The sequence below is a fragment of the Gopherus flavomarginatus genome, chromosome 2 (assembly GCF_025201925.1).
Source record: "Gopherus flavomarginatus isolate rGopFla2 chromosome 2, rGopFla2.mat.asm, whole genome shotgun sequence".
Lineage (NCBI taxonomy): Eukaryota > Metazoa > Chordata > Testudines > Testudinidae > Gopherus > Gopherus flavomarginatus.
Window position 1 is genome coordinate 64,200,056 of NC_066618.1, and position 12,310 is coordinate 64,212,365.

Genomic DNA, 12,310 nt, shown 5'->3' on the forward strand with positions numbered 1-12,310 from the left:
AAGACAGAAAAGACAAACATGGCACACAAAGGTGCATGAATCTGATTGCCTACCGAACCAAACAGGGCTTTGTTAAGCTTCTACTTAACGATTTCTCAAACAAAGGAACAGTTATAGTCAATATCAATCCAATGGGATTATGGACACAACAAAACTGTGTCTCTGCAAGAGAATATCAAACTAAAACTATACTGGACAAACTGATGTAGAGTAGGAAACAATCCTGCACCAGCAGAGAAATGAACTAGATGGCTTAACAGGGATTTTCCCTCCTTGACTTCAATGATTCTAGAATTATATTAAATTCTAATTGTCAAGTTCTGGAAGAGTAACACATAGAACTAAAAATTACTTTCCTTGCTTTTGATCAAATGAAATTGCCAAGTCAGCCATCAGTTTACTAGTGCATCGTTTATTTAAATTGTATTTTTGCCTGAAAATTTCTCTTGTTTTCTGGTGCGAGCTCATCGAATCTCATAAACAAAGCAGGTTCTGACTTGAGCCATACTTGAAACTGAGATCTCTAAGGGAAACCCAAGTGCTGCAGGAAGCTGTGTTGGTGGTGAGTCTGTCTGGGGTAGGATTAGGGCCCTGGCCTGGGTGTCATTCACATTGACAGCCTTTTATGTCCAATTTGCACTGTTGAAAGGGCGTGGTGAATCAGTCCAGTGGGTGTGAAAAACTAATGTAACTTATACACTGAGATGCATATGAGGGGCAAAGTAAAATTTTTCAAAGGCTTATAACTTGGCCAAATTTGGACTTTCCCCCCCACAGTAACAGCAAATGGCACATCTATGGGACCAGGGTGACCCTTCTTATCAAATTTCAAGTTCCTGCTCCAAAACATGGCTGTGATAGAGCTTCTCAATGAAATGGCTGAAATAATTTTTTTTAACATGGACAAAACATCATATTTTTCTCTAATTTGCCAAAAAAAAAAATAAAAAAAAATCAGCCTGAGGAAGACACCTTGGCATGGAAAATTTTAGACCAAATGGCTAAAGTTTGGCAAAGATATAAGCAACTGAGAACAGGGTCATACAATGGCAAGTGTCAGCCAACCTTAACTATAGACAGCGCTACCAACTCTGCCTATAAAGACCTGCTTCGTGTCCATTAATCCACTGAATTTATACAACAACACTGAATTAACCCTATTTAATGCCCAGTACACCATTACTGAAACTGATTATTTCATCACAAAAGGAAATCCTCAGGTTCTGGTTTCTAGGGGGATATGATTTGTCCATTAGTTACGGTAAACATACAAACACAGCCTTAGAGTGTTTAGAGGCAGCTTATTAACCCAAATATTGGTGACAAACATTAACCATAGATAACAGTACACTAAAACTACTCAGCTGCAATAGACGTGTAGTACATATATTGATATACATGAAGTTCAACTCAGTAAAGACAGCAGACTTTTAATAATGATTAAAATTCAGATTTATTACGTATTATTTAAAATAGTTGAGGCCAACCATTTTCTAAGATTTTTTTCTTGTCAGAAAATACCTATTTGCATCATTTAAAAAAAAAACTGTATTACAACCCTGACTGATATCTAAGCTAAGACTTGGTGCCAAATTCTTTTCTGGTATAATGGGTGTAGCTCTACTGAGTTCAGTGAAGTCTGCACATCTATCTCAGCAGAGAATTTGACTCATGGTCCCTTAGTGTGGACACAACATAGTTTTTTCTATCCACAGAAAATGACGTATTATAACATGGCTGGGGTCACGATCATGTTTCTTTTCTATGCTTCAGCATTGTAATGTTTTGTAGTGTAGAAGAGGCCTAAAAATGGTGCTTATTTTTAACAGTAAACGTTACTTGCTTTTATAGTCTGTGTGCCCTTAGTTTTTTGGCCTTTGTGACCAGCCAACTCATCCTATTGTGGGGCACTGTCCAATCAATGGGCGTCTTTCCTTTGAATTCAGTGGGATTTGGATAAGGCCTATCATTCTCCTAGATTTTAAGTACGTCAGCCATTATAACATTTCATAGGCAGATTCATCTAACCTTCTAGAATGTTTTACATTTACAATGCAAGCCATGATGATAGTGAAACAGCCAGCACCTTGACTAGGGAAGATACCTCAATGAGATGACTCAGCATACAGTTTGACAGACAGGAATAACCCAATTACATCAAGTATCAGAGGGGTAGCCGTGTTAGTCTGGATCTGTAAAAGCAGCAAAGAATCCTATGGCACCTTATAGACTAACAGACGTTTTGGAGCATGAGTTTTCGTGGGCGAATACCCATTTAGTCAGATGCATGCAGTGGAAATGTCCAGGGGCAGGTATATATAGGCAGGCAAGCTAGAGATAATGAGGTTAGTTCAATCAGGGAAGATGAGGCCCTGTTCTAGCAGTTGAGGTGTGAAAACCAAGGGAGGAGAAACTGGTTTTGTAGTTTCACACCTCAACTGCTAGAACAGGGCCTCATCTTCCCTGATTGAACTAACCTCATTATCTCTAGCTTGCCTGCATATATATACCTGCCACTGGACATTTCCACTGCATGCATCTGACGAAGTGGGTGTTTGCCCACGAAAGCTCATGCTCCAAAATGTCTGTTAGTCTATAAGGTGCCACAGGATTCTTTGCTCCAGTTACATCAAATATGCTCCTGCTGAAGACTTAATAGGGGATGCTAGCCTTCACAGGACAAACTCAATGAAAACTAGTAAAACACAAAGATCTAAGTGATATGGGAACTATAATTTAGTTTCCTGTTTCTATAGATAAAATATTATGTAGAGGAACAGTACAGAATGTGAGGACCTGTGTAAAGGTGAGAAATGAGGATCGAAAAAGGATCACTGTCCTAAATAATGAGCAGCTGAGATGTATGACTTTCTAGAATTATAGAGCCAAATTTTTTTTGTGTGGCACCCCAACTAAGGCTATAATTTGCCCCATAATTTATCTCTGTAAAATACTGACTGAGGTAAGACAGTTTTGTTACAGAATTTATGGCAAGCCACAAAAATTCAACCTATGCAATCTATTTTATAGATACAGATATTTAGAGCCAAATTTTGTAACTTCATTGAAAGCAATGATGTTGCATTAGTGTAAGTGGGAGCAGAGTTTGGTGCCAATACTTTAAAATTTTCAGCAAAACACATTTTCCTTTAGTAGCTATTTCTTACCTATCCTGGGACACAGTTGGGCGTGAAGGAATTTGCAGCGGAGTCAGTGCCTCATTAGACTCTAAGGTTTTTGATAATATGTCTGTTCCCTCCCTTTCTCTATAGTAGTATGGCAGGCTGTGTAACAGCTCCATGCTTCATATTTGTGCGTTGAGGTCTGCAGGGAAGCTACAGAGATAAAAGATTAAATTATCAAAAGAATTAGTCAGTGCATCTGGATACAGTCTGAGCAAGTAACATGGGTAGCTTCTGCTGAACTCTGATACCTTTCAGCCGAGGAAATAGTGGCCACTTTGATACTGTAACTGATCCCTTGTATCAGATTACAATGTAAAACAAGAACAAAAAGATTGTTTATAGACAGATGTATAGCACTATGGCTTTATTCAACTAATGAACAATAGCTAGAAATACATTTTAACCAAATGGCAGGGAAAAGAAAATCTTCCCATGGAATATGGACTAAAAAGATACAGTTGTTATTTTTCACATTTACCCTTAAAATCCAAAGTGTTGCTTGCTGTGTATAGACATTAATGATCCCATGACACATTTCACAACAGGAGTTTGCTCCCCTGCCAAGCGTTTCCTCCTATTACTTCTGTGCAATGTGCTGAGTGGAAGGGGTTTTGCACCCTGCATTTCAGTGATGCTGAACATACCTTATAGACCGGGGTCAGCAATCTTTCAGAAGTGGCATGACGAGTCTTCATTTATTTACTCTAATTTAAGGTTTCGCGTGCCAGTAATACATTTTAATGTTTTTAGAAGGTCTCTTTCTATAAGTCTATATTATATAACTAAATTATTGTTGTATGTAAAGTAAATAAGGTTTTTAAAATGTTTAAGAAGCTTCATTTAAAATTGAATTAAAATGCAGAGCCCCCTGGAATGGTGGCCAGGACCTGGGCAGTGTGAGTGCTACTGAAAATCAACTCTCGTGCTGCTTTCGGCACGTGTGCCATAGGTTGCCTACCCCGGTATAGACTATAGAGCATGGAGAGCACTTTGGGATGAAAGGTGATGTAACAGAATACATACAGGATTCTCCACTGCCTGGAACCTTGTGCAGTCATTTACAGAGAGCAAAGCACTATGACACTGATTTCATAGGAGCAACTCAAGCATGCAGGAGAAGATGGCAGGGCGTAAGCACTTGTGCTTCCCTTCTCCATCCAATGAAGCTCCTCTGGCTCACAGAGCAGGAATCCCCTCTGAAATCCAACATGTCCTTCCCCCCTTTCTGCATCATAAACTACATGAATGTCCTCTCCCTACCTGGACTCTACTGCTCCTGGCAGAATCCTCATGCCTCTCAAAAGATCTCCACTCCTCTGATGTTCCTATGCCCTTTACCCCAAGACCAATGCCAGGGTGGAGGTACTCAGCGGAAGTTCAAAAGCACAAGATGGAGGAAGCTCTAGCATTCCCTCCCTTCTCCACCTTATGAGCCCTCCCCCCAGCTAACAACAGAAGGTTCATTGGGTGCAGAAGGCTGGGAGACACTAGTGTTTCCCCTCTTCCACCTTCTGCACACCTAAACTCTGCCAAACGCCCTTTCCCCATCTGCACCCTATGCTTTTGGAAGCCCCCCAACCACTGGGTGTACAGTTCAAAAGGGGAGAAGGCATCTGAAAGGGGACATGGGGAGGAGAGAGGATATATGCAGCATATGAGAACTTGAGGGAGACTATATCTCTAGGTGGGGATCAGAGAAGTTGGGACTATGGCAGACATGAGGGGAAGTCGGTGTTTCTTGCTATGAGGAATGGGGGAACTCTGGGGAGCAGAGGGATCCAGGCTGGAAAGGAGCAGCTCAGGCACAGAAGGAGAGGACATGGGGGTTGGAAAGCATTAGAGTTTCTTCACCTTCTCCACCCATTGTTTATCAGAGGGAACTTCTGCTAGTGAATACAGCAGGAGCTTTGCATGTTACATAAGACACGTATGTGCTGCTTCCCCACCTTCTCTAGCAGCACTGTGCTGCTCCTCAGCTGTTCAACTGTGCTCTTTGTACCCCAGGAATGTTCTACCTTCTTACTCTATCGTGCTCCAAGGGCTCACAGGACAAGCATAAGACCCCAGGGAGACTTTGTGGGGTTCCTGGAAATGTTAGAAGGCTCTGCAGAGGCACTTATCCAGGCAATGCCATACTGCTGCACACCTCCTAAGCTCCACAGGAGATGGACTGCTCTCCTAAGGAAGCGTACATTAGTAGGGCTCCCCAGCTCAGATGTCAGGAATTCACAAAGAAGTGTGGGGGGAAGAGATCCCTTAAACTTTGCTCCCCGCTTGTATGTGTACTGGGTAGTCATAACATCAAAGAATTTCACAAATTCCTGATTAGACATACAGGGTACTGAAGGCAATCATTCATCACCCTTCTTTAAGGGCCAATTTTTCTGAGCTGCTGAAGGCGCTGAGTATCTGACAGGATTAGGCTCTGACTCCATATAGTAACCAATCAACCAAATGTCACTAGACACAGAGCTAGCTGTCTCTGCCCAACAATACTATCAGAGAACATACAGGAAAAAGAGTAACATTTAGTGCTCAAATCATCATGCTTACTGAGATGTGTGTGAGATGAATTACTAAACCTGTGTTCTATGGCCCCCATTTTTGATACTCTATATGCAACACAGGGGGAATATGTTAAACTGGCATTGTTAGGGGGCAGTTAGGATGCCTCGTTTGAGAGGTGCAATTGTAACTGCATTTTCTGATTTTCTCCTCTTTGGGAGGTTTTAACACTAATATTCTTGAAAAGCAATATGCATTCACACTACAGACATATGTCTACCAACCTTAACTTCAATTTAACAAGGGTTATTGTGGGGTTTATTTTTATCAACATGTCCTCTCTTATTTCAGCATTACTGGAAGTTAACGAGAACCAAATATTTCACTCTTCTTTGTGAAAAACATTAGTGCTTCTCTTGTGTCTAGACAACTTTTACAATATATTATTTTTGTCTGTCTTATGGACTAGAAATATAGTGTAAGAACTGCCAGATCATATTCATAGTTTGATATCTTTCTTCAGATGGTAGCAGATATGGTAAGCTTCAAAGAAAAGCTGAAAAAAATTCTCCTGTAATACATGTAGGGAGTGCTTGGTGTGCAGACTGATTTGGTGCTGTGCACTTCTGTTTGGCATTCATGCATGAGGACCTACTTGATCATTACTGTGACCCCACGTTGAAACATGAGATTCATTACTACCACTTTGCAAAGGAACCAGTGATCATAGTTACAGAGTCCTTGTTGCTTTGAAATTTGCAAAGAGGTAAGAAACAGAGGCCTGATTCTCCTCCAAGTGATACTGGTGCAACAAGTCTGTAACGATCAGATAAAAGTTAATGAGTCTAAATTACCGTTGGGGGAAAAATCTGGTCCCCACTTACTAGAAACAGACCGTAGCTGAACCACCCAATGTGTCTAACTTCCATGTCTTTTCTGGGGAACTGTATGAACGGCACTTACGTGCCCCGCACGGGCTACCACATGCTCACTTCTCCCCACTGTGAAGACTGGTCACTCACAACCTTACTATACCCAGGCTCTTGCTACCATGCCCCACCCCGCCCTGCACTCAGCCTGGGCTCCGTGACTGACAGCCAGTCCCACAGCAACAGCCCATAGCACCAAACTCCTTGATCGCTACCCCCGCCCAGCCTCTTACCCGAATCAAAAGCACCAGCCCCATTCCCACTTCCCCGATCCCTAGTCATGCGGCCTCAGATCCCCGGCACCGAGCCCGCCACATGGCGGGCTGGAAACCTCAGCGGCACCCCCTGTGATGCACCATCCCTGGGGCCCGTTCGGCTCACACGAGTCAGAACCCGCCCAGCCTGCCCACCCCCTCAACTCTCGTTTCACAGGAAACTGGACCCGCCTTCCCCAGTGGAAGAATCCAATCAGATTTCAACGTGGTGAGCCACCACGGCCAATCAGAATCAAAGGTTTGTTATTGACGGGCAGGCAAGGAACCCGGAGAGAAAGGGAGAAGCTGGTACTCAGTCCGCATGTCACTCGCTGACGAGCAGGGGTGGTGATCCGGGAGCACGCCTCAATAATAGTGCGTGATGGAATTAGCATCATGCTCCCGCCCACAGAGGGGGAATCCCCGGTCCGACCGCTCCAGTCCCCATTGTCCGTGAGAAATCCAACCCCAGCAGGGCAGCTGCTCCATCCCCCAGGCCCTATTGTCCCTGAGGAAATCCCCCAACACTCAGTGTCCCCCCTGCAAGGCCCTGTTGTCCCTGGGGAAATCCCCCAACACTCAGTGTCCCCCCCAAGGTCATATTGTCCCTGAGGAAATTCCCTAACAGTGTCCTCCCAAGGCTCTATTGTCTCTGGGGAACCCTAGGGTGACCACCTGTCCCTAATTAGGCAGGACAGACCCAAAAGGTACATTTCAAGTCCTGGTCCTGGGGGCTGAATGTCTCTCTGGAACAGCAAATGTCCCGAATTCCCTGCAGTGCCACTCTGCATGTGCCTGAGGCTCAGGGGTGGTGCCAGCCTTTTCCTGTTGGGGGTGAGGTGCACCTTAGGTCCCCTCTTGCCATGAGGCCCCACCCCATGCTTCTCCTCTTCCCTCCAAGACCTTAACCCTGGCCCAGCCAGAAGCTGGATCTGGGCAGCAGAGAGAGCCGCCCAGGGAGCCAGGGCCACTGTGTGGATTCCCAGATTATTCACCTGCCCTGGGTGGCACGTCCTGGGGGCTGGGGACACTGGCTGGGGGCCGCTCTTGGGTACCCTGGCCTTCCACCCAGGGCAGGTGGAGGGTCTGAGATGCCACACAGCAGCCCGAGCTCCTGGGCGGCTCTTAGCAAGGCCTGGCTCCATCATCCAGCCTGGCCTGGGGTCAGGACTTTGGGGGAAGAGGAGGGACTGGGGATGGGGCTATGGAGGGGGGTGGGGCTGCTGCTTGTGTCTTGCTTGTCTGTTTGGAAAGGTGGTCACCTTAAAAGAACCCGCCGTCAACATTCACAGGATTCCCAAAGGCCCTATTGTTCCTGGGGAATCTCCAACACTAACAGGGACCCTCCAGGTCCTATTGTCTATAGGAAGTCCTCTAACACTCACAGGTTTCCCCCAAGGTTCTATTCTCTATGGGGAAGCCCACAACACTCACAGTCCTGTTGTCTGTGGCAGTGGTTTTCAACCTGTGGCCTGCAGACCTCTTGGGGTCTGTAGACTGTCTAAGATTTCCAAAGAGGTCTGCACCATTTGAAATTTTTTAGGGGTCTGCAAATGAAAAAAGGTTGAAAACCACTGGTCTCTGGTGCCCCCTCACACACAGGGTCCCAAGGCCTGTTGTCCATGGGGAATCCTTCTCCCCCACACACATATACTGGGTCCCACCAAGGCCCTATTGTCCAACGGGGCAGCAGGGTCCCCTCCAAATCCCCATTATCTGGGAGGAAATCCCTGGGACCGCAGCCCCCACTCCCAAGCCTCTCTAGTCCATGGGGAATTCTCAGCAAGAGGAATTGGGCCTTGATCCCAGAATCTGTGTAGAAGCCCCAGTAGGGGACAGCACACTCTCTACCCTGTATGGTGGGGCCCAAGGACCTTTCACATTCCCCTTTTCTCTCTGCTCCCCCATTCCCTCCCCCCAGATTCTCATTCCTGTTGCTGAAGACCTCCCCCATTTACAATATTGCCAACCACAAGGGTTCAAAAATCATGTTAGGCTCTGCAAATCATGAGATTGGCCTAAACTTTAATGAGATCTTAAAAAAATAATGTTGGGTGCTTTATATTTACCTTCTGGCTTTGCACATGAGTCACATGACCTCCTCTCTGCAACTAGGTGGACTAGAAGGTTACTTTTTTGTTACAATGAAGGCTGAGATTCCCACTTAACAACCTTCCTCCAAGAGCTGGGACTTCACAAAATCACCTAACATTGTGAGACTTACGATAAAATCACGAGAGTTAACAACAACTGTTTTAGCTCAAGTATCAGAGGGGTAACCGTGTTAGTCTGGATCTGTAAAAGCAGCAAAGAGTCCTGTGGCACCTTATAGACTAACAGACATATTGGAGCATAAGCTTTCATGGGTGAATACCCACTTCGTCAGACGCAGCTTATGCTCCAATACTTCTGTTAGCCTATAAGGTGCCGCAGGACTCTTTGTCACTGTATTAGCTCAGTGTAAAGTAATACTCCAAACCAACTCCTTTGCCTAATATTAACTCCCGCCTTGTGCACCCATTTTGAGTCACTGAGCACCTGTTTCTTGCTCTCCCCCAACCTCTGAAATCCTGGAGAAATCTGGTAGTGTATAACACCCAGTCTACCTAGTGGGGATGAAACTAGCTTTTTCCCCAGCTCCCGGCAGTTTCTAGTGACTTTAGAGAGGAGGATAGTATCTTAGGGTTAGGCTAGTGGGCAATGGAATGGGGCACAACTGTAAACTCAAGCCTACCTTTTGGCTCAGTGCAGTATCCTGTGAGCATATTCTGGCCTGCATTCAGGGTAGGCTCTGACGTCACAATGACAGATGATTGCAGTTTTTGGATATATACTATAGTACAGCTTGTGATGTAGGCAGCATCACAGTACCAGCCCTTGCAGTTTGAAGAGGTATGTGTTGCAGCAGTCTTTCTCTAGGTGGTTACTGGTATCCTCTGGATCTGGAGAGAAGAATGTAAAGGAAGGGGTAGCTGATTACCTGCTCCACTTCTCCTGAGACAGTAAAAGTTATGATGTTTGAACAAATTGAAAGCATCGAGTGGACAGACCTGGTGCTGACTGTGATTAGCAGTTAGTGTAGATCAAAACAAAATCATGTTCATTACAAAATTCTACCATGTTTGAACATGACTGAAGAATCAAATGAGCTGACACAAGGCGATTCTTCACAAATGGAATCAGGTACACAACATTAGGCAAGCTCCAAGACAGTAAGATTTCTGATAAGCATAATTAGCCTGGCCCCAGAAACAGCAGTGTCCTTTCCTTCTGCCTACTACAGGAATCTTATGCCATCCTCTGAAGGACCGTGTGTTAGCCACTGTCAGAGACAGGATACTGGACTAGATGGGCCCTGTGTATGGCAATTTCCTATGCTTGGCAGAACTCCAGTGGTCTCTTGATCTGCTTTGCTTGTTTTCTTCAATATTTGTCTTGTTGGAGTTGAAGAACCAGTAGCCGGTTCACTTCACTTTGTGGAACATTGTATTACTTTTCACCTGGATGGATTGGTGAACTACATTATAATGTTTACTTGGTAGTGAATGCTGTAGTTAAAGTGACTTGAGACTTTCATTATATATTCCCACAATTCACGTTACTTACTTTCTGAAAAGTCCTTATTTGTAGTGCCAATTTTCCATGCTTCCTCTGAGCCTAAAGGTAAACTTGTAGAAAGTTGGAGCAAAATCTCTTCACCCATTTTTCATCATACAGTGTTGAAAAACTATGCTTTTTCTACTATAAAGAGATTAAAAGAGGTTTAGACTTGATATTTAAGATATTAAGTATATAAACTGTACCATTTGTTTTTGTAATGTGCATGTTGTTTTGAAAAAATACGCCCAGATTGTGCTCACTTCCTCCCTCCCCGATCCAGATATAAACAAGATCCTCCACATGTGGATCTCCCCAACTCCTGCACAGAAGTGGGGGCACAGCTGCCTCCATGACGCCAACCCCTGAAGAGACCCCAAGGTCTCTTCAGGGATTATCAATCTTCTCATAGACTCATAAACTCATAGACTTTAAGGTCAGAAGGGACCATTATGATCATATAGTCTGACCTCCTGCACAATGCAGGCCACAGAATCTCACCCATCTTCTGGGGGATGTAACTCCTCAGGAGTCAGGTCCAGGGGAGAAGTGAGCAGGGCCAAGGGGATACACATCATTCCCATGCCCACAGAGAATCCCCGGAAAAGATAGCACAATCCAGAGCTCCCAGGGAAAACTCCAGCCAGGTAAGACTCTGGTAGCGGTCCTCCAGTGGAGGAATGTTACCTGGGGGTGCCAGGGTCAATCAGTCTCTAGAGTCTCATGGATCTCTAGGTTTGTCGGTGAGCACTGTCTGGAACCTCTTCTAGGGAATGAATGGATGATGTGAGGCACTGCTACAAAGAGATTTGTGAGGACTGCAGATAAATTGCTTAACCTACTCTAAAACAAGCTTCACTTATTGTTTAGAGTCAAAAATTTGTTCCCCTCACAGGATTTTTCTATTGGATTGTTATTTCAGGGGAAAGGTTTGCCTGCCCATAAATGACCCTGGGGTTCAGCTCCTCAGATCCCCCTCTGCACTGCTTCCTGGCCCCCTTGGACTTCATCAACTTTCCTGGCAGCACAACATTGGTGGTTATTCTCTGCTAGATTGGCAAAGGAATGCTGCCACAGAGAACACTGGCTCATGCCATCCCCAGGGAAAAATCAATCCTTTGTAGGTCTTCCCAGGATTGTGGGGAAAAGATTTTGATGCTACCCCATTCTGGGCCTCACCTTTCAGATCTGCTGTTTTTTTGCCATCTCAACCATCTCCCCTTCCAACTTCTTCACGTGGGCACCAGTGATACTACCAAAAATGACCTTGTCACTGCAGACCATGTGGCTCTGGGAAGAAGGATAAAGGAGTCTGAGGCACAAGTTGTGTTCTCGTCCATCCTGTCTGTTGAAGGAAAAGGTCCAGGGAGAGACCATTGCATTGTGGAAGTAAATGTGTGGTTGCACAGGTGGTGTTGGAGAGAGGGCTTTGGATCCTTCGACACTGGGATGTTGTTCCAGGAAGAAGGATTGCTAGGAAGAGATGGGATCCACCTAACGAAGAGAGGGAAGAGCATCTTCACAAGCAGGTTTGCTAACCTAGTGAGAAGGACTTTAAACTAGATTCACCGGGGGATGCAGATCTAAACCCTTAGGTAAGTGGGGAAGTGAGATACCGGGAGGAAACACAAGGAGGAGGGTGCAACAGGGGTGGCCTCCTGATTCATACTGAGAAAGTAGGGCAATCGACTAGTTATCTTAGGTGCCTGAACACGAACGCAAGAAGCCTGGGAAACAAGCAGGAAGAACTGGAAGTCCTAACACAGTCAAGGAACTGTGATTGGAATAACAGAGACTTGGTGGAGTAACTCACATGACTGGAGCACTGTTCAGGAAGGAC

At 45.0% G+C, this 12,310-nt stretch overlaps 1 protein-coding gene across 1 annotated transcript in view; it reads right to left on the reverse strand.

Annotated features, from left to right (window-relative positions):
* Positions 1-3,301, reverse strand: part of C2H7orf31 (chromosome 2 C7orf31 homolog) — a 38,328-nt gene extending 35,027 nt beyond the window's left edge. The window contains exon 1 of the mRNA XM_050938632.1: positions 3,168-3,301. Coding sequence (XP_050794589.1) covers positions 3,168-3,301 — 134 coding nt within the window. The remainder of the gene's footprint in view (positions 1-3,167) is intronic.
* Between the last annotated feature and the right edge of the window lie 9,009 nt (positions 3,302-12,310).